The sequence below is a fragment of the Phymastichus coffea genome, unplaced genomic scaffold (assembly GCF_024137745.1).
Source record: "Phymastichus coffea isolate CEN01 unplaced genomic scaffold, Cenicafe_Pcof_1.1 PCOF00055, whole genome shotgun sequence".
In the NCBI taxonomy this organism is placed as follows: Eukaryota; Metazoa; Arthropoda; class Insecta; order Hymenoptera; family Eulophidae; genus Phymastichus; species Phymastichus coffea.
This window is the reverse complement of record NW_026706866.1, coordinates 1,418,263-1,437,736: the sequence shown is the minus strand read 5'-3', so window position 1 is coordinate 1,437,736 and position 19,474 is coordinate 1,418,263. Positions and strand designations below refer to the sequence as shown.

General features: G+C 53.4%; 1 protein-coding gene across 2 annotated transcripts in view; it reads left to right on the top strand.

The window, feature by feature from the left end:
- LOC131666005 (tensin-1) overlaps positions 1-19,474 on the top strand; it is a 109,098-nt gene that overhangs the window by 58,717 nt on the left and 30,907 nt on the right. The window contains exons 4-10 of one of the 2 annotated variants that reach the window (XM_058938318.1): positions 3,370-3,483; positions 3,556-3,684; positions 14,860-14,943; positions 17,608-17,862; positions 18,176-18,339; positions 18,435-18,584; positions 18,956-19,253. In XM_058938318.1, coding sequence (XP_058794301.1) covers positions 3,370-3,483; positions 3,556-3,684; positions 14,860-14,943; positions 17,608-17,862; positions 18,176-18,339; positions 18,435-18,584; positions 18,956-19,253 — 1,194 coding nt within the window. Of the gene's footprint in view, positions 1-3,369; positions 3,685-14,859; positions 14,944-17,607; positions 17,863-18,175; positions 18,340-18,434; positions 18,585-18,955; positions 19,254-19,474 lie in introns of both variants that reach the window. The other variant, XM_058938319.1, reaches the window with a different exon arrangement.

Sequence of the window (19,474 nt, the reverse complement as noted above, 5' to 3'; positions counted from 1 at the left end):
AATAAGCCGCGAATTCCGTGATCGCACTTGCATTACGCTTCGCCCAGATAAAACTAATTGAGTTAATCTTCGTAGCCGCTTGCAAAGTGTCGGCGGCGCGCTCTCCGACTTAATACGCGATACCGTTCCGCAATGTGACCCGAAAAGGTGCCAGCAGATAAGCTGTGAACGCCTCTAGCTCAGATTTGTCTCTTCTGTGATTCGCCGACCAAAACTCGCTGCGAACTATCCATACTTCTCTCTTTTTCGTTTGTTTAGCTCCAATCCTCGCTTTTTTCTTCAACTTTTTTCTTTGTGATGATTTATCGAATTCCTTAATATCTTTATAGCCGTTTCTTCTACAGTGCGCTATGCAATCTTCTGAACATCTTTGCATAATCAAACAGACTTGCTTTTTGTAAAAACACGTTAAACCTACTCACAAATCGCTAGTATATATTATTTTATCGAAACTCCTTCCTCGCTGATTAATCATTGTGATATTTCTTATATAGCGTGCTGTATCTTTCGTATCAGATTAAAAGTGCTGAAAAATGTCGATAAAAAAAATTCGCATATATTTTCAGTACGAGCATTAATCGGCTGTATTACATAACAATCTGATAAATTTACAAGCTCGTTCTTTAGCATCCTTTCCGCGATTTTCACGTGTCGCGTGTCATGAAATATCGTATCGATTAATTTCCACATAACGCCTTAAGCGAGATGTGTAGCAATATATTTGAAGCACTGAACGAAAAATGCAATCGTCAAACAGCGTTGCAATGACGGGAAAATGCTGTAGTAATGCGCCGAGTGGAAACCAGTTTTTAAGCATCAACGAAATGTCAAAGAAGCGAACGAACGAAAGAGCGGACGAAGAAGAGAGTGCCCGCGGCAAGTGCAGTCCATCGAAATGACAATTGAAGCTATGCGAGGAGGAGTAGAGTGTTAATCTGCATGGAGTGACAGTGAGCATTAGCACTCGCACGACCTTCGCCTCCCGGCGTCATTGACTATTTATATTGTCTGTCGGCCGCGCGAGTAAGAAAAAAGTGGCAATAAGACAGGGCAAAAACAAGTTTGGAGAAAAAGAGAGAGGGAGAGAGACAAAAGGGATCGTAGCCGCGTGACATTTGCGAGTCACGCCGGGTTCGCTCGGCTTTCGAACTGAGTCTGCGGGCTCTTGCGGCCGGCATGTCGCCGGCATGAGGACGAAGATCCCGAAGAAAGAACTGGATAACCTTTTTGACGAGGTGGGTTCTCTTCTCGCTCTCTTGGCGTACGTACACGTACGTGGCCCTCCCCCTTTTCCATGCTGATTGTTTGATTTGGCCGTGAGCGCGTGGGAGGACTTAATGTTTGCTCGGCCACTCTCTCGATACGGACACCAGTGTGACCGGCGCAAAGTCCGCAAATACTCTCAGCAGCTCCGTCTCAAGCGGTTCAAAATATTTGATAATCGTCCTCGTTTCCTTTATGTTAATGATCTTAGCCTATGCCGCGTAATCACTTTTTCGGTGTCCCATCGCATAATCATTTTCACAGTTAGCTCCACTTGCCTGCGCCACGTGGAATTGAAAAATAGCATTAACATTTTATACGAGACAATGACGGTCCATTATCTTTAGCCATATTATATAGTCAGCTCAGAGAACAGCTTCAGAACCATGGGATTTAATTTTACGAGACATTTTGTGTGACTTGAATGTTTTGACGTCCCGCTGTGAGATATATTTTAATATGTATTTTATTGTCGGTCGTTTAATTGCTTTGCGGCTGAACTCAGTTTAATCAATATCCATTTGACTGCAGTCGTAACGCGATAAATCTCAAGCAGACACGGCCGCTAAGAAGGACAGTTCCGGCGAGTAAGTCGAAAATAGAAGCGATTGCAAGAAGATAGACGGCGATACAGCTGCGGAAATCGAGGACGCGGCGATTCCCATACGGCTAAACGGCTGGCGAGAGCGCGAATATGATATCGCGAGTGGAGCTTGGACCGCGAGTCGTGCGAAAGGAAATTGATGTGTCGTGGGGTTGCCGCGGCGCGGCTCGACTCGTGAATCGCGGACCGCGTGTCGGGCACCGTCGACGATCGCGCGTGGGTCGAATCCCAGCGCCGCACTACAGTTTTATAGGCCGCCGCCGCCGCTGCCGCCTCAATTTCCTAGCGACGCCTTCAGCCGCATGACTCACACTTGCACTGCGCAGCTGCCAATATTGCGCTCTTTTTTAATGGCTCCGATAAATTTTCAATGCCCGCGCGCCGGCGCGCATTCGCATGCTAACGCGGCCGGCCAGGCACACACGCGCGCGCGCGCACAGTTACATAAACTGTCCGCAAATGCGTTTCTAATTTTAGCACCGTTTTTCGCAGTGACGCGCGCGGCTCGCGCTGGATTTTCATTTTCCGCGTACGAGCGCGGTCTTCGGCGATAAGCGACTCGCTTGTGCGCATTCGACTCTCGCTCAGTGGTAACAGTCCGCCGGCCGCGTTCGACGCTTATTTTTTTGCGCTCCGGCGCCGAGATAAGCTTTATTGTCGCCGCATCAACCTCGCTAAATCGCGCAAAACAGCCAGTTTATCTGCGCACTTTAAACGTTTCGCATACACTTGCACAGTCGATAGCGACTAGTCCATTCGTTCTCGCGAATAATTTATGTTTCAGTCGTAATTCGCGTATTTCGCGCTGCCGCAATAATCGCCTCAAAGCGAGTATCCTACACGTGTATATCACGCATGCAGTTTCGAAATACCGCAAAGAATGTACTGATTATAAGGTGGGAGAGTGCGAGACAGCTGTAATTCAATTACGCGGCGTTTTCATTTTCTCATATTAATGTCAAGCCGTAAGTCGGAGCCGCGCGTCTCTCGCCTGTGTAAGAATTTCGTGTCACGATCGAACACTTGCGGCTTACGCAAGCCTCAAGTGTCGCTTGATCTTCCACACTGCACGATACCGTATATGTGGGGAGCACCGTACGAAAAGTCCATTTCTCGAAACGTTTCTTGGGGTCTTTTCATCTGCGGCTGACCGCAGCGACCGTGCCAGCGAAATTACGAGGTGCGCGCCCGCAGAGTGCCGCTAGACAATCACAGACCGTCTCGACGGTAGTGCTCGTGCTCCGCTAATTGTTATCATTGCGTAAGCTCGATGGCCGATGAGGAAGCAGTGGCAACTACGCGAGCCTTTCTCCGGCGTCGAGCGAGAAGCCGATGCGCGGCAGCCACGCCGTCCTCCGATGCCTCGCCTCCGGTGCGAACGCAAAGCGCCCGCGGACGCCTCTCGGGGAGCTACCGGTCGTCAATAGCGCGGTCGGATTCGAATCGCACGCGCCACTCAGCGACGACTCGTGTGCTCATGGAGAATCGCGCAATGTTCGCAGGCCGCGAGGTTCAGAGACACTTCGCAGCAGATCCACAAGCAATGGCAGGCGGACCCGGCGCGCGCCTTCCCGACCGTCGGCAACGTCAGCAGCGGCAGCCTCGGCGCGCAGACGGCAGCGGCGGTGGCCGCAGCGCCGGACGCCACGCCGTCAACGCCCGCGTCGCCGCCGCCGCCGCCGCCGCAGCAGCAACAGCAGCTCAAGCCAGCGGCCGCCAACGGCAACGGCGCGGCGTTGACAGCTGACGCCGTGTCGTCCACGCCGAACTCCACGCCGAGCCCCAGTCCCAGCCCCGATAACAGTCGGAGTCTCACGGTGAGTAGATCCGCGCACACTGTACCCACGGCCGCACCACGCTCGCCGCAGCCTCGTTGCCAATTATAGATAAGTCTCGGACCGAACCGTTTTCAGCCGCTCTTTCGACGTTCATCAGATTACCCTTTAATTATCTCGATGCCATTATTTCACGGGGCGAAATCTGACAATGACAATCGCCCGCAGAACGTGTCACTACGCAGAAGCTCATTAAATATTCAAACGCATGTACTTGCCTCGCTCCATGCAGTCGGAGCACAAACCAGAAATGTTAAGTATAAATGTACACGTGAGTTTATACGAATGGGGGGGGGGGGGGGGGGGCGACAATCTCCGCAAATCCGGCATGGAGTAAAACGATGCGGCTGCCGCCGATAAAAACGTAGCCGCGCGAGCGAGCGCGGCAATTTCAATTTAACGAGAGTTTAAAATTGCCACACGCGCGTGCAAGCGAAGCTCTGCTTCCTCGAGCCTCGGAAGGCGAAAAAAGCAAAGCCGCGAAAGTAGAACGGAACGGGATTGGGGCGTCCGTCGTAAAGTGTCTCTCCTATAGCGCTCGCAGTCCGCGGGGGTAGTAGCGCCGCTGCTTTCTCTTGGCGAGCACACAGCAGCCCACCTCCACTCGAGCCACGCTTCAAGGCCTCCGATCCAGGTCAGGGGGTTCGCACTTTCCCCTTCGAACTCCCATGGCTTTCGCCGACTTTGCAGCATCGCTCGTCGCGCGCCTCCAACACTTGGCGTCCTATATAACCCAACTCGCGCGGCCGTCGTGTGCGAATGCGAAACGGTTTCTGGCGCGAGGAAAGAAAAGAATGCATTGAACTCGTTCCGGTAGCTCGAGTCGCATTGACCTCCGAGCCGTCGGGTTGCACCATCATCGTTTTAAACTTGGCCGCGCCGGCGGCACGGCGTTGGTGCGCAGCCCCCGCGGCGACGACGCACGAAAAACCGGGCTAATGCGCGCCGCGAACCTCGTTCGTCAGCTAAAACTTGGGCACGGACGTCGAGTTGGAAGCGAGCCTCCGCGGACGTGCCTCGCTCGTATTTCGCGATGACTCGGCGACTTTGCTTTTCGCACAATTGGCTGGATTTATCTTTCGATGGAAAGAGCCGCTGCGGCCGACCTACGTGCGGTTGCGTTTCAAAAATTACGACTAAGATTCCGCGGAAATCGCCAAATTTTACGCGATCAGCTATCGATTCGGAAGTGTTCGCGAGACAGAAATACGAGCTTCTCTGCCGCGGACACGACAGCATTGATATGGAAGCGCATACGGACGCTCCCCGAAGTTATTTACTCGGGCGTGTTTGTTCAATTGCATCGCGACGCTCTCCCCGGGGGCCGCTCCAACGGAAATCCATCGAGTATCAATCATTGTCGGGACATTGTTAGCTCAGCGTCCACTCCGTTCATTCGTTTCGGTTAGTCATTTCATAGTAAGTGTCGCGCGAGGTATCAACGCGAGATTTTAATTGTTCCGTTTGTTTTCTGGACCTCTGGCACGTCATATTTTACAATTCGTCAATGAAAATTACGGAATCGCATTCTTCTTCTAGTGCTGTTGTAACCGTTGTTACAGCGAAGCGAGCGTGGTTATAAAAACTATGTTGCCGATAACTGCGCTGTCTCAACAGCTTAACGCTTGTCTTAGCACCTCATCGTACGCTAACCGAGGGCCTGTGTGCCGTTGCGAGTCAGAACGCCCACGACGTCGAAATAGACCTGCGTGCCCGATCTTACGTCCCAACGAGAATGCCATCGCGTACTCGTGGAGAATCGCGTGCCGTTCGTTTATTGGCAGGTCCGTTCATTCCTTCCAACCAAATGGCTTGCGGAGGCAAAGCTTGCGCGATTGAGCAAGGAAAGAAAATATTTTTTTAAATGAAAAACAGCTCCGGAGGAATTTCGGCGGCAGCATGTGCGATTATGAGGCAATCAGCCGGGGCGTCGCCGACAAATTCCGGTAAGCAGCGGCAAGCGGCAAAGCCAGCGCTCAAAAGCGCCGTTAAAAGACGCGTGTTCCCGTCGGAAAAAAGGGACGAGAGGAAAGCTGCGGCGTTTTCTCGTCGTACATGGAATTTTATTGCTCGCGCGCGCCAGACACGCGTCCACGTTTATTTTCGGAATGGGGGGGAGGGGGAAGAAGCTGCCGCACGCGCGTCGCCGGAAGAAGGGGGTAAAAACTGAAGCGCGCGCGTCTGCATTTCCGTCTAAAATTAAATTCCCCCATCGGCGTTATCGGGTCGATTAGGATCGGGGCCTCGTGAATGCTTGTGGCCGCACCGATCATTCCGCCACTGTTTACATTGGCATTTTTCGGGGGAGCGCAAGTGCATAACGACGCCGACGACGTAGTCACAGTAGAGTTGGGTTGGGTTATATGTTTTCCTAGCAGCGTGTTTTCGAGCTTTCTTTTGTTGGCTTTTACCAGGCCGCGAGATGTATATTTTGAGTTCATAGAGTGGACGAATGCGAGTACTTCTCGAGTTGTTAAAAGAAGGTGAAAGTCGAAGCGGTATTAGAAAAAATAAAGGACAAAAAAGCAAATTGAAATTACCGCGTAATAAGACACGCGTTTACGGAGAGAGCAAATGAAGCAGTGATGGATTATAATTATGGAAGGAAAACTGGATAATGGATTGCTTATTAGAGCGAAGGCTAAGTGATTAAGACGGCAGAGTGCTATGGCCGTTATTAATTCGTTTGTTTTGTATTGTTTCCGAAGAAACACGCTCGAAGAAACGCGAGGTGGGTCGCAATTGTTGAGCGCAGGCAGAAGTAGTTTGGCGTACGTGAGCTGTTGCAAATTAGCCAATCGCGGCCAATCAAGGGCCGATCGAGGATCAAGGCCAAGACTTTGCGGACGATATACGTATCGGGACAAATGATCGCGCGACGCGCGGGCCTGGCATAGCACGGCTTGCCTGCCCGCCTGCCCGCAACCGGTTTGGAGGCTGAAAAATTGGCCGCGAGTACTGCAACAATAACAATATCAAACTCGCGAGCGTGCCTTCATTCGGTCGAGCGAGCTTCCGACCGTCTCTGCGACCTCGAGGTTTTCTCAGCTGCGTTCATTCGTCGAGCAAATCAAGTATTACCACAACCGTCAGATTATTGCCCTCGCGCAGTTGAGATTTGCAAAATAGACTCGTCTCTCCCTCTCGATCAGCTTGTAAAATATAACGATGACCCGGGAAGGAAGCGAAATACGAGTGTGTTGGTAATCAGCAGGAGAATAATACGAGATGGAGGCACAGCTGGAACAATAGCGGAAAGCCGAGTAACCGAATTAGGTTATTGTCTGGGCCGGCGACCGAGCGGCGACGGACTTATCTATCAGCTGCAGTAGCGTTCGAGCCTTTTGCAGATAAAAAGCTGCAAGGACGAGAGTAGGTTATAGCGTCGACCACACCATACGGATCCCTGAATGGTCGGCTCGGTAGCGGCCGTTGGCACTGTCTTAGCCGAGTGACGAAGACGCGTGTCCCTTCTATCCGTCTGCTGTGCGTTTGAGGAGCCGGCGGAGAGAGGAAAAAGGAGCGGAACTAGGCTGTATATGTAGCGAAGGAGGAGAAAGAGCTGCAGGCAGAGCGAGAGAGCGGAGCGCGGATAGGACGGGGCGCATGCGCGGACCCCTGGATATTCTCTCGTGCCGCGGGAGCTAGCGCGCGCGAGCGCGCGCTTAGTTACATCCTCGTGCCTTCCGAAAGCGCGAGCGAGTCGTCTGTCGGCCGCCCGCCAAGCGCCGACAGCCCGCCGACCTCCGACTGCTGCTCACCTGCGCGATCATGTCAGTTCGATCTTACCTCCTCGCTTGCGCTCCCGACGCGCGCGTCACCCGCGAGTGCGACGACAACCTCTGCGTATGAGAGCCGTGCCGAGTGCCAGCTTATAGCTCTTATATGCACGCCGAGAGGCCAATCGCACGATGCCGCATCACAGCTCGATCGCCCGCGATTATTATCCGAGACGTCTGGTGAGTTTACTCCAGGAAAATACACTTTGTCCAATATCTCGATTAACTTTTAAGGAGTTCCGCCCATGAGCGCAATATCAAAAGCCATTCATCGTCGCCTGCTCAGTTTAGTGGTTGCTCTCCCAATTTTCGCGATTTAACGATATCCAAAAACATACTCGCGTCGGCGTTGTGCAGACTTGTGATATTTCGCAGGCGACGCGATGATAATGAAACAGATGCCGAGCGCTCGTTGGAAATTTCGAGAGTCAGACTTTCGCAAAACACGTCGAACTGGCAAAGCCAATGGAAAGGTGCGTGGGGCCGCGATCACTATCGACGCGCAGAAGGCACGATAACAATAAGAAGAGTACTAACAAGTTGAAGGCGACATTAGAGCGCGGGCACAACAAAGTGCGACCGGAGGTAATGGCCAGAGAGCCGCAGCTCGAGCGTTAATTGCGCTATTCGATGGGCCGCATTGCCGCGCAGGACGACAGGCTGCGCTGGCGTTCGTTGTCTCTGCCGCGGAGCCACTGCGCGAGGCCCTTGAGAACGGGAGCGCGACTCTCGATGACTGGAAAGCGAGCCCGGCGGCGCTGATTTCGCCCCCTTCGTTCTTCGCAGGCGAGCCTCGATAGGAGTGGTCGTCGCGGTGGTTGGCGCTCTCCGCTGCTCGCGTCTCTATTCCAATTTGCGCAGCGCGAGTCTAATCCGGCACGCAGCGCGGCGCACAAAGGGGCAGCGGTGAAAACTCCCGCCAGCGCGCGCGTATGCGAATCCAAACAAGCGCGTTATTTCCGTCCGACGCTAGGCGTCGAACTTGCGCGCTTGCGTCACCGGCTATTCTCGTTTGCATTTTTATCGTCTATCTCGCTTCTCCCTCGACAGCAATTCGCCATATTTCACCTTCGCGGGACGACCTCATCGATCCCGAGTGTGCGCACCGCGCGCCGATCATTCAATCGCCGCGCGAGCGCGCGCCGTTAACGGCTCGTCTGGGCGTCGAGTTCTCGTCGCTCTCGCCGACCGCAAGCTCGCGCGCCAAACCCTCGGCTCGATTAGCGGCGCCTTAGCGCCGATTAGCGCGAACGGCCTCGTTATCCTTCGACGGAGCGCGCGCTCGAGGGAACAACAAACCGAGGCGCACAAACGAAGGGAAAGAGCCGTGGCGAGCGTGCGGACGAACAAGGTGGCTGCGTTCGCGTGTGCGCGTCAACGCGCGGTGGACAAAGACAGAAGCTGGCGCGGCAGCGGATTCGCGAAAACGTGTTAACGGCTGTGTAATGCTCGGGCGGCGCAGATAAGAGCTCCGCTATAGCGCGCGCGCAGCTGAAGATGGATGACGGCCGACCGGTTCGTTTCTTTTCACGCGCCATGCACGGCGGCGGCGGCGGCGGCGGCGGCGGCGTCTCCCCCTCTTTTTTTTCGGACACGCATTAACGTGTGTCGCCGAGTCGATCGCAACATTAATTTCGACCTCTTCTCAAATTGAGTCGCACCTCGCTTTTTCAGACTCGCTTTTTCTTCTGCGCTATGCGCGCGCATTTTTTATGGTTTGTCGTAAAGCTCGATGTTTTATTGCCGACAAGCAGCGACAGGACTTTTCGAATATGGCCTTTTATCGCTAATATGAATTTCTCGATAAACATCCTGTTGGAAATGTAAATTTGAGCGAGACTTATGAAGGTGAGGCCGCGCTACGGCAGCTTTGAGATTCCGACGAGAAAGACGCTAGCGAGGATGATCCGCTGAAAATGGCGAAAGCTCACGCGCGGGAAACTCATTGGAAGTTGTGAAAAGTGTTCGACTCGGTCGAACTTGTTTCTCCGCGTGGCAGACGCGAGGGAGGGCGAGCGGAAGGCAACGAGCGGCTCGATCGCCTGGCCGCGCGTGGCGCCTACGTGCGCGCGGCTTTTCCCCTTGACGAGAGCGATTAGAAAACGGTTGCTCGATACGCGAGAAAATGCGTATAGACCGCCGCCGCCGGCGCTACGCACGTAAAGGGGCGAGCTACCCGAAACAGCCACACGACGCGCGCGCGGCCGACTTGTATCGTCGGCTACGCCAAAGTGCGTAGCCGACGATACAAGTCGGCCGCGCGCGCGCGAGGTGGAGAAAGCACGCGAGCTTGGGCTCTTGTTTTCGCGACCGCGAGCCGCAGCGGAGGCCTAATTTTAGGCGTGTCATGCCACGAGCTTCTCGCAACGAGCCAGCGAACGCGCAGTTATTTTCAAAGGAGGCTGCTCCTCTGTTGGCTCGTTATCGTCGTCGTGGTCTACGAGTACAGCAAGTCATCATATCGCAAGAGCCCGATCAGGGCGCAGAATTGGCAAGATTTGAAAGCGAGGATTCGTCGCTCGCGGGGATTGCGCAAGCGCGCAATTTCGCAATACTTTCTCCGCGTGGCAAAAGTATCGGGTCGATCACTCGGCGCAGCTAGCAGTAAAGCGAGTCTTGGCGAAACAATAGCGGTCGCAGCGGCGGCGGCGGCGGCGGCGGCAGCCGGCGGGGCGACGGGACAGAGATTTAACGAGTTAACGTAACGTGACGTTTGAAAGGTAATAGGGACGTGGTCGAACATTGGAGTTTGCGACAGCAGGAAGCGAGGTACACCTCTATCCCCAGAGCAGAGACACTCCAATAGCTGACACTTTGTCACGCTGCGCGCTCGTTCCCCTGCTTTATTAACACTCTTCCTATCCTTATTACGTCCATAAGGAGATATCAATCGAGTGCCGACAGCAACGCCGATCCGACGTACACATCTCAGGCTTATTACAACATTGCGATGCACTCTGGCTTTTGTTTAACCACTATGCATCGTACACCGCTCAATCTAGATCTGCGTACTCCGCCTCAATTTTTCTTACAAGAACAATTCCCGGTGCGATCGCGATTGCGTCAATTTTTATCGCGCTAAAAAGCCAAAGTAAATGCTTACGTGAAAAAAAACATGTATGCGCGTTCTTATAAACCACTAGAATACATAACGAACGTTGCATTGGTCTTTTCTAGCAAATGACAGACTCAAATATTTCATTTCGTACGTTTCATTCCACTGTCAATGGCAATATTCGCAGAATGGGATATCGAAAAACTGAAAGCAACCATAAATTCGTAAGAGCGAAATAGAGAAAAGTATTGTTCGCAAGGAGAGTTGTCAGGTAAGTGGCAATCTCATGACGAAGTGTGTAGCGTACTGGTGGCTGCACCGCAACTGCACACCTCGTTTGTCGTTGGGTTATCTATCGCTGCTCTCTCTCTTTCTCCGCGAACGCTCCGGGAAGCGAGGGGACTCTCAGTATCGATTGCAATCAGCTGAGCCCACGACGAATTGCTTTTCCGAGACGAGCGTCGATGCTTTTGCACTTCAAAATACGTTTGGGTATTGAAATTTTTGGCGAAAAAAAGACACAGCAATTGGCAATGTCAGCTGACTTTGACCTTCGCTCTTGTCTCCATGTAGCTTGCTGCGTTTGCTCGTGAAATTCGCGGTCGACAGCTAATTGACGTGGCTGAGAGTGAAAGCTGACAACTGGCACGCGATGTGTGCCCCTAATTATTCCGCGAAAGAAGGCGCAGCAGCGAGGGAGAAGCAGTAGAGCCTGTGCCAGTTTTTTCGGCGACGCTCCGACCCGATGTTTTTCGCATGACTGCTATTCGCGCGGCGCGAAACCAATTGGTGATTGCAGCGAGCGAGTCGTGCTGCTAGTGACGTTGGCCACTCGCGCGGCAAGCGTGCATCAGCAATCTATAATCGAGCAGCTTCATTGGGCAAATTATTGGCGACGCAGGCGGCAACGAGTCGATCGATCGATACGTGAAGATCAGATCTGCCGGCGACTAGCTCGAAATCGTGGCCTCCCGACGAGCCAGTGATCACTGCCCAACTGGAAAAGCGGCGAGTCCGTGCGACGCAATCGACGGTAGAGAGCGCATTGACGAGGCGCTTCGTTCGTGGCCTGACCAGCTAAATTGCACTTACTTTCTTTTCCAGCTTGTCGGATTGTCTTTCGCTCTTGTGCACGCGGCTATCGGCCGAATTCTCGCGTCGCGCGAGCGTCTCGAGCATGTCAATTGCGACTGGTCAGCTGTCCACGTCCGAACGCAATGTAATGTATATACTCGACAAGCGGCTCATGGATGGCTCACGCATGTTTTATCGAGACAGATCTATTGGGGAAACGCGTCTGACATTTCAGACACGTCAGCTACTTGTTGAAGCGTTGCAGCCCTTCGTTTTGATTACAAAGTACACTGGGACTACTTGCAGACCCGCTATTGCCATCGCCTCGGATCGCAATTAGCCGTAAGGTATTTCGAAAGCACGCCGTCGTGCTGTTAAGTATATGCTTTCGTACGCTCGCACGCGCGCATAGACGAGGCTAATCTCCAATAAAATCATATTATGAACGCGATTAACGCTACACTATAATCATAAGCTTACGTAAAACACGTGTGAAACACCGAAGCCGCGGCTTTGCCGCACGTTTAGGCAGGCAGCGACAGCTAACGTCGCGGCGCCCGCCGTTGTATTTGCCGTGCCTAAGCGCGCGGGCATCGCCGAGTGGACTGACTGGGGCTGAGTCAAGGCCGCGACCCGTGCAGAAGAATAGAGCCTGTCGTTTTCGCGCTAGCCATTGTAATTGCACGAGCGCCGTCGTTTCCTCTTCGCATCCTCTTTCTTTCGGTTCGTTTCGTCTTCTATTCTTTCCAATTTGCTTTTTATCGCGGCCTTGCTGCGTTACGTCGACTCGACGCAACAATTGTCACTCTGTGCGGACGATGACTTTACGAGTCGACCGAATATATAAAATTCCCATGCAGATTTTTACCGAGGGTTTTTTTTCTTCGAAAAGACGGCCGTAAAAATATGGGCGGAGGCGCGCGAGCCGAATTTTAAAAGCGCATTCAGCACTTTTACGGCTTTCTGCGCCACTGATAAAGCCGTTTCGATAATCGAACGGCACTTTGTGAGCATCCTTAACTGGATATTAAATGAGATTTCATTTGGTCCGACTGCGAGGCCGGAGACAGTCTCAAAATTGCTTTGACCGGTCGTTTCTGTTGCAGTCGAGGTAAGCAACGGTTAATTACGTTGAAAATGTATAGTTGTCGATAATAACAACGAGTATCAGCGAGTGCGCGTGATTCCAAGTTATTACTCAACTAAGTGGGCCGAGTAAATGGAATTGAAATTTGATAAGCACGGTTGAGCTGTGCATTGCATAAATTTCAATGCAATCCAGTCGACCTATCCCAGGGTTGGATATTAATAGGTTAGAGTAGCGAAAACTGCGCTATCCGCGCCATCCCGCCAGCCTCTGGCTCGACGTCAAAGAGCGAGAGGCCGGAGCTGCGTCGCGGCGGGCGCCGTCGCGTCGGCCCGCACAGCCGCCAGAGGCCCGGCGGCGCAGGATCGAGTATACGCGAGGGAGATGGGAAGAGAGACCGATGCGCCGTCGCATCCGCAGCGCGGCGTCGGCGTCGGGGCGGCTCCCGCAGTCCTTTGGCCCAATTGACCCGGTCAACACTCGGCTCACTCTCTAGCCCTTACGCTCGGGCTCTCCATCTGTGGTGTTTACCTATAGCTCGTCGTTGTCGTCGGTGTGCATCAGTGGCCGGGTTTCGCCCGAGTGATCACGTCGAAAGCCAAGCCGCTCGAGAGGCTACAGAGTGCGCTCGTGTTGGATCGCGTTCGTGTATACCTTCGGATTTTTCGTTGTTTTTTTTTCGTTTTCAATGCCGGCTTTTTCCGCGGATCTCGAAAATTTAAAGCGTTCGCGCAAAAATACCAAGCGTAAAGTATATACTCTGGCTCTGTACACTTGCTTTCACGTGATAAGTAGTACGAGTCGAGTGTAGTCAGGCGGTCTCTCACAAGGAAGCTTACGATAACGTTCACAACGATACTGGAATAACAGAAGAAGAAATAATTCGCGTTCCGTCGAATTTAACTTTCGCGAAAAGCACAAAGAAATGCGAAGGGCAAGGAAACAAGTGGCGCTCAATAAGCACAGACGCTTTCCGCGCGAGAGGCTCGGGACATTTGGCGCGGACTGCGAGAACTAGCGCCCCCCCCCCCTCTCTCTGCCCCCCGCAATTCGATACACGCGAGCGTCAGAATTGGCGAGATCGAAAGTAGCGGTGCGCTCGGCGTGCAGAGTCCCGCGATCGCTGATTTATCCGCGTAAGCGCGCGCGAGATCGATGCTGTACAAGCGTCGAGATTGTGTTGGAACACGGCGCGTAGCCTTTGACGGGCGCCAAGTGTCGGCTCGATCGCCGTCGCCGCGCGCCCGTAGCGATTACTCGGCCTCGCGCGCTGTTTTTCAATAGGGTCGTAGCTGCAAACTCCGTTCGCTCCCAGTTACGCAGATCTTGGCCCTCTTTCGCTTCGCAGCCTGATGCGCAGCTGTCCATACGGAGCCGAGTGCCGACGATGGCTAAGTCTACGGAAGATCTCGAGTGGGCACTCGAGTGCAAAACCGACCGCCCTCCCTCCTTCCCCCGATGCTCCTCTGTACACCCGATGCTTCGAAGACGCGCGAGCTTCTTGCCTTTTGCTCCTGTGTTTTTCCTCGCTTTCTCGCTCTTTGCTTTCTCCCTTTCTATTATCTTTCGAGTGCCTGCTCGTGCGCACCGCGGAGGACAGCGAATTTGCTGCTTTAGCCGAGAAATTCGAATGTTTCAGATAGGAAATCGCGATCCTCGCGAGAATAACGCTCTTCGCTTCGACATTGCCGATATTTTTTTTCCGTGGAGCTCGATTTTTTCAAGATATACATACGCGAGTCAATAATAAGTTATTTTGCGACGTCAAATGACGAACGCCCAAAGTTACGGTCCACAATGGGCGAAGAGAAACTTGCGCCGTCGAAAAAATATTGCAAGCGACGACATGAAAAACGGCAACGTTGGCGGCGTTGAAAATGCGATACCCATGTACGAGGATACCGAGACGCTATTGCACAGAATCGCCTTCACTGTTTGGCACACGGCGCTACACCTTGAGCGCGAGGTGCGTCAGGAGCTCGAATTCTATAATAAAAGTTTTTTCCAGGCGTGACGTACCAGTGAATATCGCTCTTCGCTAAGCCGTTATTCTTGACAATGTTATCATCGTTCGTTTTTTTTTCATTTTATATGAGAACAATTGATAATAGCTCTCTGTTTTGTTTAGACATATTTCTAATAAAAGACCATTTTTGTTGCAGCTCAATGGTAGCCACGATACGCAGCCAAAGAATGCCAATAGCCTGGCGAGAAGCAAGCAGCAGGTGAGCAAAATTCACAGTCCGGTATTACCTCTGAAAACTAGAAGTAGTCGTATGGAAATTTTCGGAATGATCAGCGGAAATGATTCGCGCGAAACGAGTACTTTAGGTCGACTTACGCACGCAATATTGGGGAACGAGTGTAATCTTGGAAACGAAAGATTAGCCACTTGACAATAGCTCGAAATTGCATTTCCCGAAAATCTCATAACCCAGAAATGCCAGCGCAAAGACGCAGCCGCTAGCCATTGCTCCTCGCGGCTGGGCGCGGAGTAAAAGCTCGCGCCATTAACAATTGAAATGCCCGGCACGGCATTGCGCAGCCGCTTAACGACCCCGAGAATTCTCTCGCTCTCGGCGGACCTCAAACGACCACTTCTACGCACGACGCCGACCGAAAAAGAAAAGACGAAATTAATAATAATCAGTTAACGCTGCTGGTCATCCTTTTCTCAGCGGCGTCGTCGCGTTTGCCTCGTACGCAGAAGCAACACAAAAGAGCAAGTCGTTCCGCTGCCAATTAGAAATTAACCATTGACAATTGCCGGCGGTCGGCGTTAATTGGCATTAGTGGCGCCTGCGAAACTGCAGCGACCTTAGCGCCCTCGAAGAGCACCCAATCGCGCTCGATTGCTCGCTAGACGCGCCGCCCGTGCCAGACTTATGTCTACAGTTGCGATGGCAATTACCTTCGGTCGTTTTAATCGTCTTGACGAACTTGGCCGAGTGGCTACAGCTTAGCTCGAGTTACAGCCTGTCGGCAGGTGTCAGTATTAGCGTTTCTTCCAAGATCTTCTCAATTTTTCCAAGCTGCAAGAGCTAGTGGCGAGTAACTGGATACGGAGCCGGGGCCTACCAAAGCGAAATTTCTATTCGAGTCCTTGTGTTGCTCGCTCGAAGTGGTCCGCAGGTAGAATGAGAAATCGCGACGTTCTCCTCCGTCGACTCTGCGCGCATATTCGACGCGGCGATTATGCGAATAAGCGGCGGCAGCAAATTGAAAATTTAACGATTCCCAGGCGCGGCGAGAAGCTAACGCCCTCGCTGGCTAAAAATATTCGTCGACATTTACTACTCTCGCCTAGCCGTAAATCAAGCGCACTTGTAAAATTTCCATCGGGGCGCACTTGGCGTAGCGTCCTGCCAGAGTTACGGCCTAGAGAAATGCAATCGCGCCGAGCATACGGGTATGGGGCCGATAGAGGAGTCGCGGATGATCCTTCGGTCAAGGCAGTCGTTAAATTCGCGAGCGGCCGCATCCTGCTGCCGGGTGCTGTATAAATTCGGAGACCCCCCAATCGGCGCGCCTGCTCTGTGACCGCCCTTTCGGACTTGGCAGTGGCGAGCGTGCGACACACTACTGCTTTAACGCAGACAAACTTAATTTCGATTATCAGCTGACTGATCCGCGCAGTACTGCAACGTCTCTCTATTCGGCTTGAAATTATCAACTTGTAACTGTCCTCGTCCTCGCGTAAGTAAGTAATAACAATCGTATTTACTCAGTGCACGGTGGAAAATCGTTGCTTGCAAAAGTATAAGGCCAAATTGGAGCTCGTAATCCATTTGCAGTATCTACTTTTAATAAATCCCGTCAAATTACTTGAGAGCTGCTACTGTAAGAATTAAACGGGCCATAAACGATTATCTTTGCGATATGAAAAAGAAGAGGACTACTCTTGCTCCAATGCCGCGTTTGTTGTTAGGCTTCCTTTTTATTTCAAGCTGCTGCCTTGACTGACATTTCTCGTTAATAGTAGATGCACGTGATAATTGTCAGCGAAACAATCACAATTATTCTCTCACGGCTTATATATATATAAGCGTAGATTTCCGTGGGCGCTTGATATTCGCGTTTACCAGGTGCAGAGCAAATTAATTGCTGCTTTGACGCGACATCTTTTCGGAGCGCAGGGATTCATTTTTATCTTCTGAATTACGACGAGTACGGCAGCAACCTCGAGTGGCAAATCTAATTGGCGGCGATCAACAAGTGAGTTAATCACTACCAGTAGGTGTATCTGGTCATGCTCTCTTTCAAACGTATCGCCGGCGCTTACGTTTCGAAAAGCCACGCGAGTGCACGCACGTAGCTTTATGCGTCTGCATTATGCGATTTCCATAGAGGCTCGAAACGCGCCAAGATAAGATCCAGTCACGCAACAGTCGCGGCTCTGTTCTCTGCGAAAAGAAGAAAAACAAATTGAAATAAAAAAAAAAATCCGCGGCGACCTTTACGTAACGATCTGCGGCATCTAAACTGTTCGACGCGCCCCACCCGCAAAGTAACGCGCTCACGGAAACGCCAAGGAACAGCGAGCTGGAAAAAACAAAGCGCAGATTGAGTGCAGTGCAAGTTTTCGCGTGAGGCGGTTCGCTCCGCGATGGGCAAGTCGAGCGACGGCGAGGCGCACCGTCGCGCACCGCAACTGCCGCTCTTTTCGCGTTCGTAGACAAACCGACGGTGCAGCGCCTTTTTCGCGAACGAGCTTTTCTCGGAACACACCTCTCGAATCGTTATACAGCGTTTGGAATGTCGGAGTGGGCCTCCGTGTCATCATGGCCCGCAAAACGTACTTTATCAGAATTTTATACGAGCCCGTATACGCGAAGAAGGCAAGCGTCTCCCTTTGCTGGGTATTTGGAGCGCCGGGATCCGCAGTGATCGTGATTGTTGAATGGTTGCAGGTGCACACGCCGACGTCGAGGTCGCAGCGAACGCCAGGAGTCGGCGCGGACGCACCGTCGCACACGCCCTCGAAATGCAGCGGCAGCAGTGTGAACGGCGGCGCGGGAGGTGGCCGCGGTGGCCGCGTGAGCGAGGTGATGGAGCTGTGTTACGTTACCGAGAGGATAATAGCCCTCTGGTACAGGGAAGACGCACGCGGGGTCCTCGAGCACGCGACGTCTCTGCTGCGCGGCAAGCACGCCGATAATTACATGGTCAGTACAGCCACGCTCGTCGCGTGCGGCCTCGCGGCCTTGAATCGCGGCTCGATGCGACGACTCGACCCGCGCCGCCCGAGATTAGTCACGCGCTTTGTCCGGCCGCGAGCGGCCTTTGTCGAACAGCCGTGGCAATGCCGTGTCAGACAATGCGACAGGTGTGGGCCGCCGAACGAGAGGAACGGCTGCTGCAGGAAGTGGCGATAAGAAATCGGCTTGCTCGCGCGGCGTCGTCTTCAAAAGCCACGGGCACGAGTTTGGGGGCACGACGCGGCCTCGCTGCGCCCACTGAGAGCATGACTCATTGCAGATGTTCAACCTGTCGTCGGCGGGACGGCCGCACGAGAGCAACATCCGGGAGGTGGGCTGGCCGCAGGGACTGGCGCCCAGTCTCGAGAGGCTGTGCGCCCTTTGCAAGGAGCTGGACTCCTGGCTGAACGCGGCCTCCAACCGCGTGGTCGTTCTTCACGCGAGGTGAGTACGCCTGCGCGCTCGAGACGCGATCTCGACTGCGCGGCGCGGGCAGGGCATTAACGAGTCTCTCTGTTTGCCGCGCTCTGCGGGAGCAGAGGAGGCAAGGAACGCCTGGGCGTAGCCGTATCCGCATACATGAACTACAGCAGCATCTGCGGGGGCCGCGACCAGGCGCTCGACAGGTTCGCCATGCGCCGCTTTCTCGACGACAAAATCGGCCCACTTGGCGTCCCCTCCCACAGAAGGTAACTGGCCTCGCGCTCCCTTCGCGCCGTCCGCACTGCCCGACTACCCCCCCCCCCCCCCCCCAGTCTCCTCTCGTCAGCCAAACCATTATTGCATCAACGGCTAGACAAACTACGAGCGCGTGCACGTGCAAATTCAAGTGCGCGACAACGGTCAATGCCTTATCTCGCCTCGATCGACCTTTTTCGCTACAGCGCGCCCAACAGGCGGACCCCCTGTCCTTTCCCATTCTACGAACGAACGCGAACGCGCATACTAAAACGAAGCTATCGGATCGCGAGCGTACGCGGGGATGCGAGGCGCGTCCCACGCTTCGCGCTCAATTTCGGCTTCCCACGATCTACGACTGACGTCGTTGCCGACCACGCAGGTACATCGAGTACTTCAGCGGTCTGCTGGCGGGCTCGCTGCGCATCAGCCCGTCGCCTCTCTACCTGACGCACCTCACGGTCCTGGGTGTGCCGCTGTTCGAGCCCACTGGCTGCCGAGCCTTCTTCAAGGTCTACGAAGGCCTCACGCCAGTCTTCACCTCGGACCTCTACTCGGTGACCAACGCACGCGAGTTCACCGTCAACCTGGGTGGACTGAGGCTCCGGGGCGACATACTGGTCAAGTGCTACCACAGGATCTACTCGAATCAGGGCCGCGAGGTCATTTTCTCGCTGCAGGTACGCTTATCGACGGTCGATCGGGGCTGATGCCACGTGCGCGTCGGCCCGACGGATCGATCGCCTTTGAATTATTCAAGCGCCCGAGGGCACTCAGCCGCGCGCGACTGTTCATGACGATTTCACGCGATTAACAAGAAAAAAGAGAAAATAACGCGGTCTGGCGAATTGAAATGCCAAGTACGACCGTCGAACGAGGATTTTTTGATAAACGAGCTTAA